This window comes from Hyla sarda, chromosome 1 (assembly GCF_029499605.1).
Source record: "Hyla sarda isolate aHylSar1 chromosome 1, aHylSar1.hap1, whole genome shotgun sequence".
NCBI classification, from domain to species: domain Eukaryota; kingdom Metazoa; phylum Chordata; class Amphibia; order Anura; family Hylidae; genus Hyla; species Hyla sarda.
The window spans coordinates 15,436,963-15,458,831 of record NC_079189.1 but is presented as its reverse complement, the minus strand read 5'-3'; the positions used below and the strand labels follow the sequence as shown (position 1 = coordinate 15,458,831).

At 47.1% G+C, this 21,869-nt stretch overlaps 1 protein-coding gene and 1 long non-coding RNA gene across 2 annotated transcripts in view; one reads left to right on the top strand and one right to left on the bottom strand.

Moving 5' to 3' along the window:
* Positions 1-21,869, bottom strand: part of SFXN5 (sideroflexin 5) — a 296,507-nt gene that overhangs the window by 220,792 nt on the left and 53,846 nt on the right. The window contains exon 4 of the mRNA XM_056552672.1: positions 12,191-12,217. Coding sequence (XP_056408647.1) covers positions 12,191-12,217 — 27 coding nt within the window. The remainder of the gene's footprint in view (positions 1-12,190; positions 12,218-21,869) is intronic.
* Positions 1-21,869, top strand: part of LOC130314253 (uncharacterized) — an 82,520-nt gene that overhangs the window by 55,378 nt on the left and 5,273 nt on the right. The gene's annotated exons all lie outside the window — the stretch shown is intronic.

Below are 21,869 nucleotides of genomic sequence, written 5' to 3'. Positions count from 1 at the left end.
ATGAGGAGCACAGCGGAGGTCACAGGTCTACAACAAGAATCTCAAGACAACTCTGTTCTCAGCGCAGAGACGTTAAAGGGGTATTTCGGCTTTATGCATCTTATCCCCATTCCAAAGGATAGGGGATAATATTTATGATTACAAGGGTCCCACAGCTGGGGGCATTCTGTGCCAGGCGCTGCCTCCGAGATGGGGACGTGACATCACGGCCACACCCCTCGAGACGTCATGTCACGCTCCTCCATTCATATCTATGGGAGGGGGCGTGACGGCCTACAGGAACCATCATGTACACAGAGGACAAGTGCCAAATGTGTGACCTCACAGTCATACACACAAGAACCTCTGAACCAAAGATATGACATCACGTACATACAGGGCAAGTGCAAGATATATGACCTCAGTCATACCTACAGGAACCAAACTAGTCATGTGACCTCAGAACTAAACACCTGACATCCCTGACGAATGACATCACGTATAAAAGGGGATAAGTGCCAATTGTATGACCTCACAGTCGTCATACGTACAAGAACTAAGCTAAAGATGTGACCTCTGAACCCAGGATATGACATCATTGACCTACAGGGCCAGTGACAAATGTATGACCTCACAGTCATTCCTACAGGAACCATGCATGACCTCAGAACCATACAGATGACATCACTGGCATCCCAATAGTACCAGGGTGAAATGTATGACCTCAGAACCTACATCAAACATATGACCTCTATACAGGACCACTGCAGAGGGTTTGGCCTCAGAACCTACACTTTACATATGTACGGTGTCCATTTTAGGACAGCATCAGACGTCAGCTGCATCTCCGTCAGTTGTCAGGAAAAACAGCGTTCCGCCTCCTCCTTCAGACAATTGCCCTCAGCTTTCAGCCGTACCCCCCTCATCCTTCAGCGAATACAGCGTCCCACCTCATCCCTCGGACCAATCTCCGTCAGGCTTCAGCGAAAACTGCGTCCCGCCTCATCCCTCCTCAGCCAAAACCTTTGACATCCTAAACTCTGTCATGCCTCAGACGAAAATGAAAGTGCTGAGTCAGCAGAGCTTCGACAGAGCTGCCAGCACAGACACTGTGTGATTGGCTGCCAGCACAGACACTGTGATTGGTTGATGGGAGTGTGTGTGCAGTCCCGCTCCACTGTTTCGACACACTTCTTTACAAACCCTAATCTCTCATGTACCCAGCTTTTCCCGATTCCTGCAAAACAAACCTACACTCTCAGCTTTTCCAGATTCCTGCAAATCTTACACTCATGTACCCAGCTTTTCCAGATTCCTGCAAATCCTACACTCATGTACCCAGCTTTTCCAGATTCCTGCAAATTACACTCATGTACCCAGCTTTTCCAGATTCTTGCAAATCCTACACTCTCGATTTGCAGGAATCTGGAAAAGCTGGGTACATGAGTGTAATTTGCAGGAATCTGGAAAAGCTGGGTACATAAGTGTAATGATTTTCAGGAATCTGGAAAAGCCGAGTACATAACTGTAGGTTTTTCAGGAATTGGGAAAAGCTGAATACATAACTGTAGGATTTCAGGAATCGGGAAAAGCTGAGTAAATAACTGTAGGTTTTTCAGGAATCTGGAAAAGCTGAGTACATAACTGTAGGTTTTTCAGGAATCGGGAAAAGCTGAGTACATCACTGCAGGTTTTTCAGGAATCGGGAAAAGCTGAGTACATAACTGTAGGTTTTGCAGGAATCGGAAAAAGCTGAGTACATAACTGTAGGTTTTGCAGGAATCTGGAAAAGCTGAGTACATAACTGTAGGCTTTGCAAGAATTGGGAAAAGCTGAGAGCGTAGGTTTGTTTTGCAGGAATCGGGAAAAGATGGATACATGAGAGATTAGGGTTTGTAAAGAAGTGTGTCGAAACAGTGGAGCGGGACTGCACACACCCTCCCATCAACCAATCACAGTGTCTGTGCTGGCAGCCAATCACACAGTGTCTGTGCTGGCAGCTCTGCCGAAGCTCTGCTGACTCAGCACTTTCATTTTCATCTGAGGCATGACAGAGTTTAGGATGTCAAAGGTTTTGGCTGACGCCTGACGGAGGAGGGAGGAGGCGGGACGCAGTTTTGGCTGAAGGAGGAGGGAGGTACGGCCGACCACTGAGGATGTCCTAAAATGGACACCGTACATATGACATCACTAACATCAATGCATCGTATTGTGACCGGAGATCCTATACCAAAAAATGTCTGCAGCTATTGGCAAATGGTGATCGGCAGCTTCATTAGTGGAAGCGATGCTGGGAGAACCGTGTGAGGTCCATAGGTTTCTACAGTGAATGGGACTGAGGAGTCATTGTCCTATGTACAAGGTTTCATGTATACTGTATCCATAAATAGCTATACCGGCCCAACTCCATCTTACTGGTTCTGGGGCCTAGTCCAAATATACAACCTTATTATTTCTAAAGGATTCATACAATATATATGATCATCTTTTTTATAAAGCCTAATTAGCATACCAAAAGGATCCGCACCATATGCACAATATAATCTACTCTATATACCTGCCCCATAAAACTTCATTGCCATCCCGGCTACGGCTGCAGCACCCCAGACATCTGGTGCATGGAGCGAACTTCACCCCCTGCTGGATGACTTGGCGATGCAGGGTGGAGGCTCGTGATGTCACGGCCACACCTGCTCTTGACATCACGGCCACGCCCCCTCAATGCAAGTCTATGGGAGGGGGCGTGACGGCAGTCACGCCCCCTCCCATAGACTTGCATTGAGGGGGTGTGACCGTGATGTCACAAGCGGGGCGTGGTCGTGACATCACGAGCCTCCACCCTGCATCGCCAAGTCATCCAGCAGGGGGTGAAGTTCGCTCCATGCACCAGATGTCTGGGGTGCTGCAGCCGTAGCCAGGATGGCACGGTCACACCCCCTCAATGCAAGTCTATGGGAGGGGGCGTGACTGCCGTCACGCCCCCTCCCATAGACTTGCATTGAGGGGGCGTGGCCGTGATGTCAAGAGCAGATGTGGCCGTGACATCATGAGCCTCCGCCCTGCATCGCCAAGTCATCGCCAAGTCATAATATCATTACTTACACATAGGCTTTTGTTAAAAGGGGCACTCCGCCCCTAGACATCTTATCCAAAGGAAGTTGTCTGATCGAGGGGGTCCCGGCACTGTGGACCCCCGCAATCTCGGATGCGGCACCCCAGACATCCGATGCACGTAGCAAAATTCGCTCCGTGCCGTATGACTGGCGGTGTGTGCTGTCAGGGCCACACCCCCTCAATGCAAGTCTATGGGAGGGGACTTGCATTGCATTGAGGGGGCGTGGCCATGACATCACGAGCCTCCGACGCTGCACCCGACACTCAAAACAATGATCGCTATCACCTGTTTGGTATATAATTGGTTAATCATACGCTTGATTATAATCCTACTAAACCTACTTGACTTGACTGGAAAACATTTTTTTTTTTTTAAATCAACTGGTGCCAGAAAGTTAAACAGATCTGTAAATTACTTCTATTAAAAAAATCTTAATCCTTCCAGTACTTATCTGCTGCTGTTATAATCCACAGAAAGTTCTTTTCTTTTTGAATTTCCTTTCTGCCTGTCCACAGTGCTCTCTGCTGACACCTCTGTCCATTTTAGGAACTGTCCAGAGCAGGATAGGTTTTCTATGAGGATTTGGTCCTACTCTGGACAGTTCCTACAATGAACAGAGGTGTCAGCAGAGAGCAATGTGGTCAGATAGAAAGGAAATTCAAAAAGAAAAGAACTTCCTGTGGATCATAACAGTAGCTAATAAGTACTGGAAGGATTAAGATTTTTTTTTTCTTTAATAGAAGTAATTTACAAATACTTTCTGGCACCAGTTGATTTAAAAATAAATAAATAAATAAATGTTTTCCAGTGGAGTACCCCTTTAAAACAACATTGTTCTTCTAGGTACACTTGAACAAAGTCAAGTAGGTTTAGTAGGATTATAATCAAGCGTATGATTAACCAATGATGGATGTCCAGCGCAGCTCCCATAAAACGCAGCTTTAATACACATTCAGCAACAGGTACATGGACAACGTGGACAAGTGACGCGTTTTGGTTCGTCAAAGAACCTTAGTCATGTCTAAGGTTCTTTGACGAACCGAAACGCGTCACTTGTCTACGTTGTCCATGTACCTGTTGCTGAATTTGTAATAAAGCTGCGTTTTATGGGAGCTGCGCTGGACATCCATCCTTTCCTTTCCACTAATCCTATGGTGTAGTCCACACCTGTCCGGGCGCGCAGAGACACGGAGGTGAGCTGGACTTTCTTGTATGCTGCTTCTATTAACCAATGATATACCAAACAGGTGATAGCGATCATTGTTTTCATATGTAGTTTGAAATAAGGCAGCAGCTGATAAGTACTGGAAGGATTAAGATTTTTTTTTTATAGAAGTAATTTACAAATCTGTTTCACTTTCTGGCACCAGTTGATTTAAAAAAAAGAATTTTTCAGTGGAGTACCCCTTTAAGGCCAAGGGCGGTCACGGCGAATATTGATTTAATTAACATTTTGATCATTGGTAAATTAAAGGGGTACATCTCATCCCCTATCCTTTGGATCGCAGGGAGGGTCCCAGTGGCGGTCTCTGCTGCGGCACCCCGGTTATCCGGTGCACAGAGCGATGCCATGCTGGATGACTAGTAATGCGGCACCGGAGGCTCGTGACATCACGCACTCCCTCTCAATGCAAGTCTATGGGACTTGCATTGAGGGGGCGTGACTTGACGTCACAAGGGGCGTGGCCGTGACATCACGAGCCTCCGGCGCCGCAGCCGGCTTTCTAAACGAACGCCGGGTGCTGCAGGGAGAACATAGGGGTCCGGCGGCAGGACCCCCGCGATCAGACATCTTATCCCCTATCCTTTGCATAAGGGATAGGATGTCTAGCTGCAGAGTACCACTTTAAACTATTAAACGTTTTTATTTAAAAAAAAAAAAAGAATTCTAAATATTCTTACTTTGTAAGCATTTTTTATTTTTTTTATTTACAATATTCCAAATAGAGCAAATGACCATCCTTGGTCTCGCGGGCCTTTCGCGCGGCGCCTAACTTCCCATCTGCTCTTTGTTGTTAATCCAAGCGTAGGTCTTATTACAATAAGTGTCGTGTGCAAAAGGATAAAAAAATAAATAAATAAACCCAACCTGGTGACTGAACCGCTGGGCATGGCAAGGAATCAGATGGTATGTCAGAACGCGCGCACGTCTCACCTCCGCACAAAGGTACCGGCAGCAGCAGATGTTATGTTAGCAGTGAATAGCGCGACACAAAAGCGGCATTAAATGCACATAAATTGTCGGCCCTTATGGCTCCCTTCTCCTAAGGCGTCTTTATCCTATTTATTTTCTACCTTTATCGCCTAATATGCATATTTTACCTGCTCGTGCTTCCGTAGCGCACCTGCTTTTTGCATTGCATACCTGAGGGGTTAAAGTAGCACATATTGGGAGGAAAGCTGGATAGTGCTGACGGCCTAGAACTACTTACCGTACCGCTACTTTGTATGGGGCAGTGGGATCCCACCATGTATAGCTCCACAGATCGCTCTTCGCTCCATATTCATTCCCTCTCCTTTCATTACTCTTGGTTGTGTCATATGTTTTTTTTACAGATTTTGCCAATTAACACATAATCCATTATCCTATCATTACTTACATATAGGCTTTTGTTAAAGGGGTACTCCCATGGAAAACTTTTTTTTTTTTTTTTTTTTTAAATCAACTGGTGCCAGAAAGTTAAACAGATTTGAAAATTACTTCTATTAAAAAATCTTAATCCTTCCAGTACTTTTTAGGGGCTGTATACTACAGAGGAAATGCTTAAAGGGGTAGTCCAGTGGTGAAAAACTTATCCCCTATCCTAAGGATAGGGGATAAGTTTGAGATCGCGGGGGGTCCGACCGCTGGGGCCCCCTGCGATCTCTCTGTACGGGGCCCCGGCTCTCCGCCGAGATAGCGGGTGTCGACCCCCGCACGAGGCGGCGGCCGACACGCCCCCTCAATACATCTCTATGGCAGAGCCGGAGATTACCGAAGGCAGCGCTTCGGCTCTGCCATAGAGTTGTATTGAGGGGGCGTGTCGGCCGCCGCCTCGTGCGGAGGTCGACACGCCCCCTTCCAGCGGGCTGTCGGGGCTCCGTACAGGAGATCGCGGGGGGCCCCAGGGGTCGGACCCCCCGCGATCTGCAACTTATCCCCTACCCTTAGGATAGGGGATAAGTTGCTCACCACTGAATCACCACTGGACTACTCCTTTAACCTGTTAAGGACCCAGGGCGTACCTGTACGTCCTGAGTCCGCTCCCGTTCTATAACGGGGGGCCACGGCGTGGCCCCGCATCACAGCGGGTCGGGCCCAGCCTCTAACAACGGCCGGAACCCGTGGTTAATAGTCTAAAATGAAAGTGAAACCATGCCGGTTAGCTCAGGGAGCTGTTTGGGATCGACGTGGCGAAATAGCGGCATCCCGAACAGCTTAAATGACAGCCCAAGGATCCCTACCTGCCTCCTCGCTGTCCGATCGCCGAATGACTGCTCAGTGCCTGAGATCCAGGCATGAGCAGTCAAGCGGCAGAATCATCGATCAGTGGTTTCCTATGAGAAACCAGTGATCAATGTAAAAGATCAGTGTGTGCAGTGTTATAGGTCCCTATGGGACCTATAACACTGGAAAAAAAAAGTGAAAAAAAAGTGAATAAATATCATTTAACCCCTTCCCTATTAAAAGTTTGAATCACCCTCCCTTTTCCCATAAAAAAAACAAAAAAAAGTGTAAATAAAAATAAACATATGTGGTATCGCCGCATGCGGAAATATCTGAATTATAAAAATATATCGTTAATTAAACCGCGTGGTCAATGGCGTATGCGGCAAAAAATTCCAATTTTGGTCACTTTTTATATCATGAAAAAATGATATGCTCTCTGCTGACCTCTGCTGTCCATTTTAGGAACTGTCCAGAGAAGCATATGTTTGCCATGGGGATTTTCTCCTGTTCTGGACAGTTCCTAATATGGACAGCAGAGGTCAGCAGAGAGCACTGTAGTCATGACATCAGAGGAAATGCATTTCTTTTTTGGATTTCTCTTTCGTATACAGCCCCTAAAAAGTACTGGAAGGATTAAGATTTTTTAATAGAAGTCATTTACAAATCTGTTTAACTTTCTGGCACCAATTGATTAAAAAAAAAAAAAAAAAAGTTTTCCACGGGAGTACCCCCTTTACATTTTTGTGATTTCTCTTCTGTCACGACCACAGTGCTCTCTGCTGACCTCTGCTGTCCATTTTAGGAACTGTACAGAGCAGCATATGTTTGCTATGGGGATTTTCTCCTGCTCTGGACAGTTCCTAAAATGGACAGCAGAGGTCAGCAGAGAGCGCTGTGGTTGTGACAGAAGAGAAATCCCAAAAATTAAAGCCTTTCCTCTGTAGTATACAGCCCCTAAAAAATACTGGAAGGATTAAGATTTTTTTAATAGAAGCAATTTACAAATCTGTTTAACTTTCTGGCACCAATTGATAAAAAAAAAAAAAAGATTTCCACGGGAGAATCCCTTTAAAGGGGTACTCCGCCTTTGGACAGCTTATCCCCTATCCAAAGCATAGGGGAAAAGATGTCTAATCAAGGGGGTCCCACTGCTGGCGACCCCCCGTGATCTCAGCTGCGGCACCCCAGACATCCGGTGCATGGAGCGAAATTTGCTCCGTGCCAAATGACTGGCAATGTGAGGCGGAGGCTTGTGATGTCATGGCCACGCCACGCTCGTGATGTCACGGCCACGCCCCCTCAATGCAAGTCTATGGGAGGGGGCGTGACGCCCCCTCCCATAGACTTGCATTGAGGGGGCGTGGCCGTGACGTCACGAGCGGGGTGTGGCCATGACGTCACGAGCCGCCAGCGCTGCATCCGACGCTCTAAACGAACGCCGGGTGCCGCAGGGAGATTGCAGGGGTCCCCAATGGTGGGACCCCTGCGATCAGACATCTTATCCCCTATCCTTTGGATAGGGGATAAGATGTCTACGGCCGGAATACACCTTTAAGGAGTAGAGAGATTCTACTCAAAGCAAAGATGGTGGGAGATGTTCAGAGGCCAGTAAAAGTACCTCAGGGGCGGGTACTAGGTTGGGCTCTGCCCTAGAGTATTTATGGATTACAGCCAGTAGAAGAGGAAGATGACACAGTCTTGTATACTCACTGACTAAACAAATAACACACCAAGAAGGGCTGCTAACTTTCTATGTGTGAATGTAATGATGGTATATGGAAGTGTCTACAGTATTAGAGTGAAAAATTAGGTTTATTGGGAAAAAACTGTATAATTGAAAGAAGCTCTAGTACCCTGTTGGGTGCCTCTACCCTGGCTGGATACAAGGTTAGATATGGTTGGGATACATTAAAGGGGTACTCTGGTGGAAAACTTTTATTTTTTTTTTTTTTTTTAAATCAACTGGTGCCAGAAAGTTAAACAGATTTGTAAATGACTTCTATTAAAAAATCTTAATCCTTCCAGCACTTATTAGCTGCTGAGGAAATTCTTTTCTTTTTGGAACACAGAGCTCTCTGCTGACATCATGACCACAGTGCTCTCTGCTGACATCTCTGTCCATTTTAGGAACTGTCCAGAGCAGCATAATGTTTGCTATGGGGATTTTCTCCTACTCTGGACAGTTCTTAAAATGGACAGAGATGTCAGCAGAGAGCACTGTGCTCGTGATGTCAGCAGAGAGTTCTGTGTTTCAAAAAGAAAAGAATTTCCTCTGTAGTATTCAGCAGCTAATAAGTACTGGAAGGATTAGGATTTTTTTAATAGAAGTAATTGACAAAATCTGTTTAACTTTCTGGCACCAGTTGATTTAAAAAAAAAAAAAAGTTTTCCACCGGAGTACCCCTTTAAGGCTCTAGAAACTTGTTGGGTGCCTCTACCCTGGATTCAAGGTGGTATATATTGTTGGCATACGTGGAGGCACTAGTGCCCTGTTGGGTGCCTCTAGCTTGGATACAAGATGAGATACAGTTGGTATACACGGAGGCTCGAATAACCAGTTGGGTGCCTCTACCCTAGATACAAGATAAGATACTGTTGGGATCAGGGGTCAAGTCCTGGGGGGGGGGGGGGGGGGGGGACTTACTTGAGATTTCCACTCAAGGACTGGTCCTGCAGGACTCCCGCTTATGGGAACGGTGTTCCTGCTGTGAGAAAAGTGCAGGAATTCAGTTCCCATGTGTTCCTGCAGGACTTGAGCCCTGGTTGGGATACATGGAGGCAATAGTATCCTGTTGGGCGCCTCTAGCTTGGATACAAGATGAGATACGGTTGGGACACATGAAGGCTCTAGAAACTTGTTGGGCGCCTCTAGCTTGGATACAAGATGAGATACGGTTGGGACACATGAAGGCTCTAGAAACTTGCTGGGCGCCTCTAGCTTGGATACAAGATGAGATACGGTTGGGACACATGAAGGCTCTAGAAACTTGTTGGGCGCCTCTAGCTTGGATACAAGATGAGATATGGTTGGGACACATGAAGGCTCTAGAAATTTGTTGGGTGCTTCTCGCCTGGATTCAAGGTGAGATATATCGTTGGCATACAAGGAGGCCCTAGTGCCCTGTTCGGCACCTATAGCTTGGATACAAGATGAGATACGGTTGGTATACATGGAGGCTCGAATAACCAGTTGGGTGCCTCTACCCTGGATACAAGATGAGATATGGTTGGGATACATGAAGGCTCTAGAAACTTGTTGGGCGCCTCTAGCTTGGATACAAGATGAGATACGGTTGGGATACATGGAGGCACCCAGTTTCCTTGTGGCATTTGAATCTCTCACCATGAGACCTCCATACTTCAACCTGACCACGTCAGATCCCAAACAGAACCTAGATTTTTCGTTAAAAACGATCTAGTTCCGGTGGGTAGTAGTCCAGGCTTCTCATTGATGATACCACGGCAAACCAAGCTGATTGTGACTAGGTGTCAACCGCAGGACATGTACTGGACACCGTGATGCCAAATTCCCTATGGTCTCGGCATAGTCAGGGGTGTTGGGATGGTGGGCAAGGAATCTGGGGGGGGATGCCTCTTTACTAGTGGCCTGTTCGGGCTCTCCGGAGCCTGTTCTGAACTGGGCAAAAAGTCTGAGTGCGTAGTAGAGGCATGTTTGACAATCAACAATCTCTTGCCAAGAGGTACACTACCCCAAAGTAGCCTCCGAGAGCCCACCTGTACAGAATTGCATGCAGAGTACTGCGCTTAACCGAATGGTCGGCACGCTCTGCCGAAATCGACAAATTTGGTCAATTTTATGGCCAGCTTTACAACTCCAGTGTAGACTCCATACTAGAAATACCAGGCTAGTGGATTATTTCCTGCTTATTCCGGATTATTATTATTATTTTTTCAATGTTCTATCAAGTTCCCGATCGTAGGAATCATTCTTCACTTGTCGAGTCAATGCCTGGGCCCCTCTTACCAAGGGATGACGTATTGAAAGAATATGTCATTACTTTGATCAGTGGGGATGGTGGTGGTGGTGGTGGGGGGGGGGGGAATGGTTCTGGCTTTTGGGACCCCCCACCGATTCCGCGAATGAAGAGGCCATGGCGCTGATTTAGTGCTGCGTCCCCATCACTGCACGACAGAGCTCTGACCACCCACTGACTGCCTATTCACCTACATCCGAAGCTTCATTCTCAGGATCGGTGGGGGGGGGCCCCAGAGGTCATCAGGGCCCTATTGATCAGCGATGACATATTCTTGCAATATGCTATCACTTAAGATGGTAATACCCCTTAATTATTGGGCATAATTGTTAGGGGAACACACTCCGGCCGCACAGACACCTTCTCTGACCCAAATGATTTAGACTGGAAGCCGCCCGTCGATGTCAGATTAGGTTATGCTCAATTCTCAAGATATTTATATATTGTCTTACATATTACCAGGGGCAAAAAATATGTCACCGCTGAGTTGGATTTTTCCGCCGTCTATTTCTGTCGACTATTCACTTTTTTATTTTTTATATTTTTTAACTAAAATCTACTGTGCTATGATGTAGTCAAGTGGTCTTAAACTGTGGCCCTCCAGATGTTGCAAAACTTCAACTCCCAGCATGCCCGGACAGCCAACGGCTGTCCGGGCAAGCTGGGAGTTGAAGTTTTGCAAAAGGGAAGCCTTGATTCACCTTTCATGATCACTGTGGATCCTCTGGAGGAGGCAGACAGGTGTTTGGCTGTTCGGGAATGCTGAGAGTTGAAGTTTTTGCAAAAAGGGAAGCCTTGATTTACCTTTCATGATCAGTATTGGATCCTCTGGAGGAGGCAGACAGGTGTTTGGCTGTTCGGGAATGCTGAGAGTTGAAGTTTTTGCAAAAAGGGAAGCCTTGATTAACCTTTCATGATTAGTGTGGATCCTCTGGAGGAGGCAGACAGGTGTTTGGCTGTTCGGGAATGCTGGGAGTTGAAGTTTTTGCAAAAAGGGAAGCCTTGATTTACCTTTCATGATCAGTGTGGATCCTCTGGAGGAGGCAGACAGGTGTTTGGCTGTTCGTGCATGCTGGGAGTTGAAGTTTTTCAACATCTTGAGGGCCACAGTTTAAAGGGGTACGACACTGGAAACATTTTTTTATTTTTTTTTAAATCAAGTGGTGCCAGAAAGTTAAACAGATTTGTAAATGACTTCTATTGAAAAATCTTAATCCTTCCAGTACTTATCAGCTGCTGTATGTTCCAGAGGAAGTTCTTTTCCTTTTTGAATTTCCTTTCTGTCTGACCACAGTGCTCTCTGCTGACACCTCTGTCCCTTTTAGGAACTGTCCAGAGCAGGATAGGTTTCCTATGGGGATTTGCTCCGACTCTGAACAGTTCCTAAAATGGACAGAGGTGTCAGCAGAGAGCAGTGTGGTCAGACAGAAAGGAAATTCAAAAAGAAGAGAACTTCCTCTGGAGCACACAGCAGCTGATAAGTACAGGAAGGATTAAGATTTTTAAATAGAAGTCATTTACAAATCGGTTTAACTTTCTGGCACCGGTTGATTTAAAAAAAAAAAGTTTTCCAGGGGAGTACCCCTTTAAGACCACTGGTGTAGTCACAATGATCATGGTCTATGTGGACCGCAAACCAAAATGAAGTCATACATACGTAAAAGAACTTACCTGCTTTATCTTCTGAGCCGCCCAGAGCTGAAAGACACAATAAAGAAACAGTGAGTCGTATATCTATATATCTATATCTATACATAGACAATCCCAAAAGGTGGAGCAGCACCAAAAATCCATAGGTGGGTGCAAGCGGTGGTTAGACCCTGGTCCCAGGTCCCAAACCATACAGCAAAGTTGAAAACACATCAGCACTCCAGAGAGTATGGTGAATGGTGTCTTTATTATCACCAAAGAATGTACAGCAACGTTTCGGCCACCTCACATGGCCATCATCAAGCCTTGTGGTGGCCGAAACGTCGCTGTACATTCTTTGGTGATAATAAAGACACCATTCACCATACTCTCTGGAGTGTTGCTGTGTTTTCAACTTTGCTGTATCTATACATATATATATATATATATATATATATATATCTATATATATGCCTGATGTCATAGTGCTGTATTGATCATACAGAGAGCTCAATGTCAGGATGAGGCATCTTTCCGTACCTTTTATCATTATAATTAGTGATGTCGCGAACATAAAATTTGCGGTTCGCGAACCGCCATTGACTTCAATGGGCATGCAAATTTTAATACCCACAGGGACTCTTTCTGGCCACAATAGTGATTTAAAAGTTGTTTCAAGGGGACTAATACCTGGACTGTGGTGTGCCGGAGGGGGATTCATGGCAAAACTCCCATGGAAAATTACTTAGTTGATGCAGAGTCTGGTTTTAATCCATAAAGGGCATAAATCACCTATTATTCCTAAATTCTTTGGAACAACGTGCTTTAGCCCCCTTTAGGCAGCACATAGAGCCCCCCTTTAGGCATCACATAGTTAGATCCCCCCTTTAGGCAGCCCATAGATTCCCCCATATTAGGCAGAACATAGTTAGATCCCCCCTTTATGCAGCACATAGATTTCCCCATATTAGGCAGCACATAGTTAGAGCACCCCTTTAGGCATCACATAGTTAGATCCCCCCTTTAGGCAGCACATAGATTCCCCCATATTAGGCAGCACATAGTTAGAGCCCCCCTTTAGGCAGCACTGGTTTTATTTCACAGACAAAAAAGGTATTTTTTTTATTTTTATTTGAACAACTGTCACACAAAATATGATTTGCACTAGTGTGACAATGAGCAAAAAAGGTTGCCAGCGGAGTTCCTCTTTTAAGCAGAGGTCTCCAACCTGGGTGCCTCCAGCAGTTGCAAGACACACGGACTGAACTTATAGCCCTTTTAATACTGTAGTTAGTTGCTTGAAGGAACTTAAGTTTTACACTGGAGTACCCCTTTTAACCATCGGTTCCCTCCCAACCAGGGTGCCTCCAGCTGTTGCAAGACACACGGACTGATATTTGAGCCCTAAAAAGGGCTTTTTTGGGTGCTGACCTTAAAGGGGTACTCTGGTGAAAACCTCTTTTATTTTAAATCAACTGGTGGCAGAAAGTTAAACATATTTGTAAATTACTTCTATTAAAAAATCTTAATCCTTCCAGTACTTATTAGCTGCTGAATGCTACAGAGGAAATTCCTTTCTTTTTGGAACACTGATGACATCACGAGCACAGTGCTCTCTGCTGACATCTCTGTCCATTTTAGCAACCATGCATAGCAGATGTTTGCTAAGGGCAGCATGGTGGCTCAGTGATTAGCACTGCTGCCTTGCAGCACTGGGGCCTTGGGTTCAAATCCAACAATAAATGAAGTGTTATTATTATTATTATAATAACATCAGCAGAGAGCATTCCAAAAAGAAAAGAATTTCCTCTGTAGTATTCAGCAGCTAATAAGTACAGGAAGGATTAAGATTTTTTAATAGAAGTAATTTACAAATATGTTTAACTTTCTGCCACCAGTTGATTTAAATGAAAAAAGGTTTTCACCGGAGTACCCCTTTAAAGCAGATGTTAGACTAGTGCATTAGAAGTAAAGTGGACCCTGAATACACCACCTAGCAGCAACCTAGCTATCGCTTTCCCTATTACAGCAGGAGCAGCTTCTCTGTCCCTCCACTTTCTAAGCCTGCAGCATGCCGAATGAGGGTAAAATGGCGTCCGTGCAGGAGGTAGGAGGGTCTGGAAGGGAGGGACTGCTGCTGATTGGCTGTAATGTGTCTGCTGACTCTGACTCACAGGGTCAAAGTTTACTGCAATGTTAAAGTATAGGGGGCGAATCGAACTTCCCATATGTTCGCCCGGCGATGCGAACACGAACATGCTAAATTAGCCGGCGAACAATTCGCGACATCTCTAATTATAATACATAAAAGAATACAAAGACTGAATAAATATATCCTACTGTTCAGTATGGCTCCCGTTCACACTTTACGGAGAGGAGCCATGCACTGGTTTCATTGGCCCAAATGTACTTAGTTAGTGACCACTTTAGGATCATTTTCTGAGCGTATTGGACCCACAAAGGTTAAAGAGAACCTGTCACCAAACTAAACTTTTAATATATTGTTCCTTACGTAATTATAAGACACTTTGCTGTTTACTTGCTGTTAAAATTCTCAACCATGATATGTTTTTAATGTGACTGAAAAAACAGCCACTAGGTGGCTCTGTTCTGTTTCCTGCCGCAAGTCAAACAGTTAGTTTGGTCTCCTCCCGGCCTGGCAGGAGACCAAACTCAGGAAGTGGGTGCGGGGAATGGCGAGGCACAGCTCTTGCAAACTACAGTGACGTCACGCCTGCTGGGGAACGCCCACTTTCTCCTGCCGGGAGCTCACACAATGTGAGCAGGGGGAAAGGTATGATACAGAACTTTATAAATGTCATATAAAGATAGGAAGAATGACGGCACTCACTTATCTCCGATACAAAACTCCTTTATCCCAAGTAGATAAAAACAGCCTCGGGAGGGACCCGTAGAAGCAGCAGTCGTTCCGTCATCCTGCTCCTTCCCGAGGCTGTTTTTATCTACTTGGTATAAAGAAGTTTTGTATCGGAGATAGGTGAGTGCCGCCATTCTTCCTATCTTCATGTGACATTTGCACTTGGAAACGCTGACTATCATGTACAGAGTATACAGGATCCACTATCAATTTAAAAACCTCCTGTGAAACAGGGAGGGGTGCACGGCTACAGAGGGTGCCACTCCCCCTAACTTGCATAGCAAAAACACAAAAAAGAGTAGTTTTGCTGGCTATTTTTCTTTTTTGTGTTTTTGCTGCGCAAGTTAGGGCAACCTCTCTAGCCGCGCACCCCGTCCCTGTTTCACATAGTGATAATGGATCCTGCACGTCACCCAGTCAGAGGCCATATGCCAAGCAGAAGTGGGTGGATTAAGAGTGGATTAAGTTAGGGTCCCATCCGAAAAGAGGCCACCTCCGCGTGGTGGATGGGGGACACGTTTTGATCAAAAAGTGCGCTAAGAGCCTCCATTTTTTGACCAAGAGTTTTGCTGCAACCTTCTTCTTTGTATATAATGTAAAAGAAGAAAGAAACTCACGGCACTTGGTCTGGATGCAGTTAAAAGACTTTCATCCCGGTAGAGGTACATACAGGCGTCGGGAGGGGAAAAAGAGACAGGGATCTGTGGAAGCAGCGTGAGCTGCGAAATGGACGTTGTCCCATCTCTTCTCCCCCTCCCAACGCCTGTATGTACCTCTCCTGGGATTAAAGTCTTTTAACTAGGGATCGGCCGATATTCACGATTTTGGACGTTATCGGTATCGGCAATTACCTTGCAGATATGCCGATAATGCCCCGCCCTGCAGCGGCTTTTGCGGGGCTACAGACCGCCGCCGCCACCCACTTCTCTCCCCCTGCCGGTCCTGAGTCCAGCAACCCCAGCTGCCCCATTGCCTCCCCTATCCCCGGTTTTATAATGACCTGTTCCCGGGGTCCGCGCTACTTCTGGCTCCTGCGGCGTCCTGTGCTGTTGCTGTGCAATGACGAGTGACAACCTCAACGCGACGTCACCATCAGTGCGCACAGTGACAGCTCAGGACGCCGCCGGAACCAGAAGTAGCGCGGACCCCGGAAACAGGCAATTATAAAACCGGGGATAGGGGAGGCAATGGGGCAGCGGCGGTGGTTGGACTCAGGACCGGCAGGGGGAGAGAAGCGGGCAGCGGCGGTCTCTGGCCAGAGGATAGGCAGGGGGGGGGGCAGTGGTTGGACTCATGAGGAACCCAGAACAGGCAGGGGGAGAGAAGCGGGTGACGGCGGCGGTCTGTGGCCCCGCAAAAGCCGCTGCAGTTCATTAAAGCGCCCGCTTTAAATCATTGCACTGCAGCGGCTTCTGCGGGGCCGGGGGGGGGGGGGGGGGTGTAGGGGAAATAGCTGATAACTTATACCGGAATATCGGTATAAGTTATCGGCTATCGGCCTCAAAGTTCACAGATTATTGGTATCGGACCTAAAAAATCGTCGATCCCTAGTTTTAACCGCATCCAGACCGAGTGCCGTGAGTTTCTCTCTACTCTTACATTATGGGACTTTGAACCTTTACTCTATTCACAGAGCAACGGATTAATCAATGATACTGCTATTTTGGTATCGTACACCTGCAAGTCAGTATCCCTAGGAGGGTGTGTTTGTTCCGGGGATATTAGCAGTGCCGACTGCGTCCCTCCTCCCAGTTCTTCTTTGTATACTTAGTATTTGCCACAGCAGCGTGCACCCGTGTATTAGGTAGTTGTGCTGGCTATTTTTCTTTTTTGGGTATCATGTACAGAGCACCACTGAAATATCCCGTAGCCATGCTAGCTTGACTCGGACATAACCTAGTGCTCTCAGGGGTAGTGCCGACTGCATCCTTGGATTGTGTGCAGAGCTTTATAAAGCTTTGGAAAAAAATGTAAGGAGGGGTGTTCGGAGTAGTTAGGGAATATATTCTGAGTTAGTTTAGAAATTATGGTTTGATGACAGGTACTCTTCAATTGTAGCACTTTTTGAGTCTGAGGTAAATACTCTCAGAAAAAGGCCCCAACATAGTCACTAGCTGACTATGTTCAGGCCATAGAAATCAATAAGACCCTTCGAGTACAGATACATGGACATACCATTTGGACACTTTGCCAATGTCTCTGTGGGGGAGATTTATCAAAACCTGCCCAGAGGAAAAGTTGCTCATAGCAACCAATCAGATCGCTTCTTTCATTCTGTAGAGGCCTTGTTAAAAATGAAAGAAGCGATCTGATTGGTTGCTATTGGCAACTGGTCAACTTTTCCTCTTCACTGGTTTTGATAAATCTCCCCCTGTGTCTCTGAATGTACAAATGTGGTGTGAACACGACCTTAGTTATAAAGGTTTAGGTTTTGCAGCATTGTGCCCCATCAGTGGTGCTCAGCAGCCGGGACCACCCTGGTTTAACCAATGTGAACAGACCCCTAGCTCTTTTGGTATCTTATCTGCCCAGTGGTATTCCCAGCAATGCTCAGTTTAGGAGAATTAAAGAAGTATAATGGACAAAAACTTATCCCCTTTCAGCAGGATAGGGGAATAAGTTTTTGATCGGGGGGGGACCGAGCCCCCGCGATCTCCTACATGGAGCCCCGACTCTCCTCCACAGCAGCGCGTCATGACCCACGGTATGGCGGTTCCACAGTATTTAACGGTATCCCCCCCCCCATGTGTCCTGGGCGCCGCTTCTCTTCCAACACCCCCCCCCCAATGAATTATCCGCTGCACTGTCCCCACATCGTGTCACCGCAAGCGCTCCTCTGCTCATCCTTCTATGAGTTGCGGGCCACCGGCGCTAGAAATCTGTACTGTACTACAAATAATGTTTCCCGGGCTCTGGTACAGTCTTCACTGTCCTGCGCTGCAGTCCTCTTGCTGTTTCCTTGGGCCGGGAAAGTCACAGAGCCGCCAGCCTATCATCGTCCGGGGCGGGACATCGCTGCGGCCGGTGATAGGCTGAGCGCAAGGTCATGTATGAAGCCGGCCTGCTCCTTACATGACAGTGGGCTCAGTCTATCAGCGGCCAAGGCGGGACATCGCTGCGGCCGGTGATAGGCTGACTGCTCTGTGACGTTCCCATCCCCAGGACCACAATGGATAGACCGTGAGGCCGGTAAAAGGGAACGTCGGAAGGTGAGTTAAAGTTTATTTTGTTTATTTTTGCAGCCTCAGCAACGTTATTTGTAGTTCAGTACAGATTTCCAGCGCCGGCAGCCCGCAACTCATAGGAGGATGAGCAGAGGAGCGCTTGCGGGTGACATGATGTGGAGACAGCTGATAATTCATTGGGGGGCGGAAGAAAAGCAGAATAGCGCTCGCGGGTCACATATGATTAGTTCCCCGATGTGGGGACAGCGCACTGCAGCAGATAATTCCCTCATTCGATGGGGGGGAGGGGCCCAAACGGTATTGCGGTATGGGCAAAAATTCATATTGTGCAAGAAAAAATTTTGGAATTCGGTATGAACCGGTATACCGCCCAGCACTACCGCCACGCCCCCTCTATATAGCTCTGAGCTGAAGATTGCCGAACGGCTTGCCAATTGCCATGACACGCAGCTGTGGAAGAGAGCCAGTGCTCCATAAAGGAGATTGCAGGGGGCCCCAGCACTCAGACTCCCTATGATCTAAAAGTTTTTGTCCACGATACTTCTCCTTTAATCTCAGAAGGAGCCAATGTCTATCCCTGTGACCTTTTTGTCCTAGAAACTGGTGGAGAGCCCATTTAGTTTACACCCACTCATCCAGGGTGACCATTGGGTTCATGGTCATCTCTCATACCAAGGCCCTTCTCCACTGCTTACTCTACCGCTCTACGAAGTGTCCTGGTTTGTCCAAACTTCTTCCATGTAAGAATTATGGAGGCCCCTGTGATCTTGGGAACTTTCAGTGCAGCAGAAATATTTTTGTCCCCTTCTCCAGATCTGTGCCTCCACACAATCCTGTCTCTGAGCTCTACAGGCAGTTCTTTCCGCCTCATTACCTTTTTCCCCCCCTCTGATATACACTGCTCAAAAGGGAACACTAAGATAACACATCCTAGATCTGAATGAATGAACTAATCGTATGAAATACTTTGGTCTTTACATAGTTGAATGCGCTGACAACAAAACCAGACAAAAATTATCAATGGAAATCAAATTTATCAACCCCTGGAGGTCTGGATATGGAGTCACACTCAAAATCACAGTGGAAAACCACACTACAGGCTGATCCAACTATATGTAATGTCCTTAAAACAAGTCAAAATGAGGCTCAGTAGTGTGTGTGGCCTCCACGTGCCCATATGACCTCCCTACAACTCCTGGGCATGATACTGATGAGGTGGCGGTGGCCGCCATCTCCTGGACAGTCTGTGGTGCAACATGGCTTTGGTGGATTGAGCGAGACATGATGTCCCAGATGTGCTCAATCGGATTCAGGTCTGGGGAACGGGCGGCCAGTCCATAGCATCAATGCCTTCCTCTTGCAGGAACCGCTGACACACTCCAGCCACATGAGGTCTAGCATTGTCTTGTATTAGGAGGAACCCAGGGCCAACCGCACCAGCATATGTTCTCACAAGGGGTCTGAGGATCTCATCTCGGTACCTAATGGCAGTCAGGCTACCTCTGGCAAGCACATGGAGGGCTGTGCGGCCCCCCAAAGAAATGCCACCCCACACCATTACTGACCCACCGCCAAACCGGTCATGCTGGAGGATGTTGCAGGCAGAACACTGAGCCACTGAGCAGCCCGCAGGGAGCCCCCGTCACATTCTGGACATCCCTGTGTCCCGAAAGATCTTTTCAGGACACAACGATGTCTCAGTTACCTTTCTGCGGCGGCCCCCACGTTAACTTTAAAAACGCAGGGGCTGCCGGGAGGTAATGCATGCAGGGACGTCACTGAGGTCCCGTGCGTGCGCCCATAGCAATGGAGGAGCAGAGCATCGAGGAGGACGCACGCCGGTCGGCATGGTAAGTCACCAGCACCAGCTGGCAGCACGTCCTCTTCGGTGCTCCGACCACCGCTCCTCCATTCCCGGGACCTACTGCTATGGTCTATAGGCCATAGCAGTAGATCGTGGCCCCGGACCGGAGGAGCGGTGGTCGGAACACTGAAGTGGGGCAGTACACAGGCATACAGCCTCCAGCCATACACTGTATATGGCTGAAGGCTATATGTCTGTGGGGGAACTATACTGCACCTAATGTGGGGAACTATACTGCACCTAATGTGGGGAGCTAATAGCTCCCCACATTAGGTACAGTATAGTTCCCCACATTAGGTGCAGTATAGTTCTCCACATTAGGTGCAGTATAGCTCCGAGCTGCACCTAATGTAGGGGAACTATACTGCACCTGATGTGGGGGGAGGGGGGGAACTATACTGCACCTAATGTGGGGAGCTATACTGCACCTAATGTGGGGGGAACTATACTGCACCTAATGTGGGGGGAGCTATACTGCTCCTAATGTGGGGGAAATATACTGCACCTAATGTGGGGGGAACTGTACTGCACCTGATGTGGGGGGGGGGGGGACTATACTGCACCTAATGTGGGGAGCTATACTGCACCTAATGTGGGGGGAACTATACTGCACCTAATGTGGGGGGAGCTATACTGCTCCTAATGTGGGGGAACTGTACTGCACCTAATGTGGGGGGAACTGTACTGCACCTAATGTGGGGGGAACTGTACTGCACCTAATGTGGGGGGGGGGAACTGTACTGCACCTAATGTGGGGGGGGCGGAACTGTACTGCACCTAATGTGGGGAACTATACTGCACCTAATGTGAGGGAACTATACTGCACCTAATGTGGGGAGAACTGTACTGCACCTAATGTGGGGGGAATTGTACTGCACCAAATGTGGGGGACTATACTGCACCTAATGTGGGGAGAACTGTACCACACCTTATGTGGGGGGAACTGTACCGCACCTAATGTGGGGGGAACTGTACTGCTAACCTAATGTGAGGGAACTATACAAAAATGAGGTCATTTTTGCGCTCTGATTTGTAGTTTTTATCGGTACCATTTTTGTTTTGATGCGACTTCTCAATTGCTTTTTAGATATTTTTTATGGTATTTGAAGTGACCAAAAATGTGCAAATCTGGTTAGTCCACTATTACGACTCTTGGGGCCCCTTTTTTGATTTTGCCAAGGGCCACGCTAAGCCTAAAACCGGCCCTGCATGCCACAGCTCACATTGATGTGCCATCCTGGATGAGCTGCACTACCTGAGCCACTTGTGTGGGTTGTAGACTCCGTCTCATGCTACCACTAGAGTGAAAGCACCGCCAGCATTTAAAAGTGACCAAAACATTGGCCAGGAAGCATAGGAACCAAGAAGTTGTCTCTGGTCACCACCTGCAGAACCACTCCTTTATTGGGGGTGTCTTGCTAATTGCCTATAATTTCCACCTGTTGTCTGTTCCATGTGAAATTGATTGTCAATCAGTGTTCTTACTGAGTGGACAGTGGGATTTCACAGAAGTGTCATTGACTTGGAGTTACGTTGTGTTATTTAAGTGTTCCCTTTATTTTTTTGAGCAGTGTACATTGTCAGCTGTGAGGCCTTATATAGACAGGACTGGGTCTTCCCAAATCCTGCCCAATCATCTGAATTTACCCCAGGTGATTCCGACCAAGGTGGAGAAACATCTCTGAGATCGTCAAGAGAAATGGGAGGAGCCAGAGATAAATATCAAGTATCACAGCAAAGGGTCTAAAATTTTAGTTTTTCCTTTTTTTTTTATAAATGTGAAAAATATCTCTA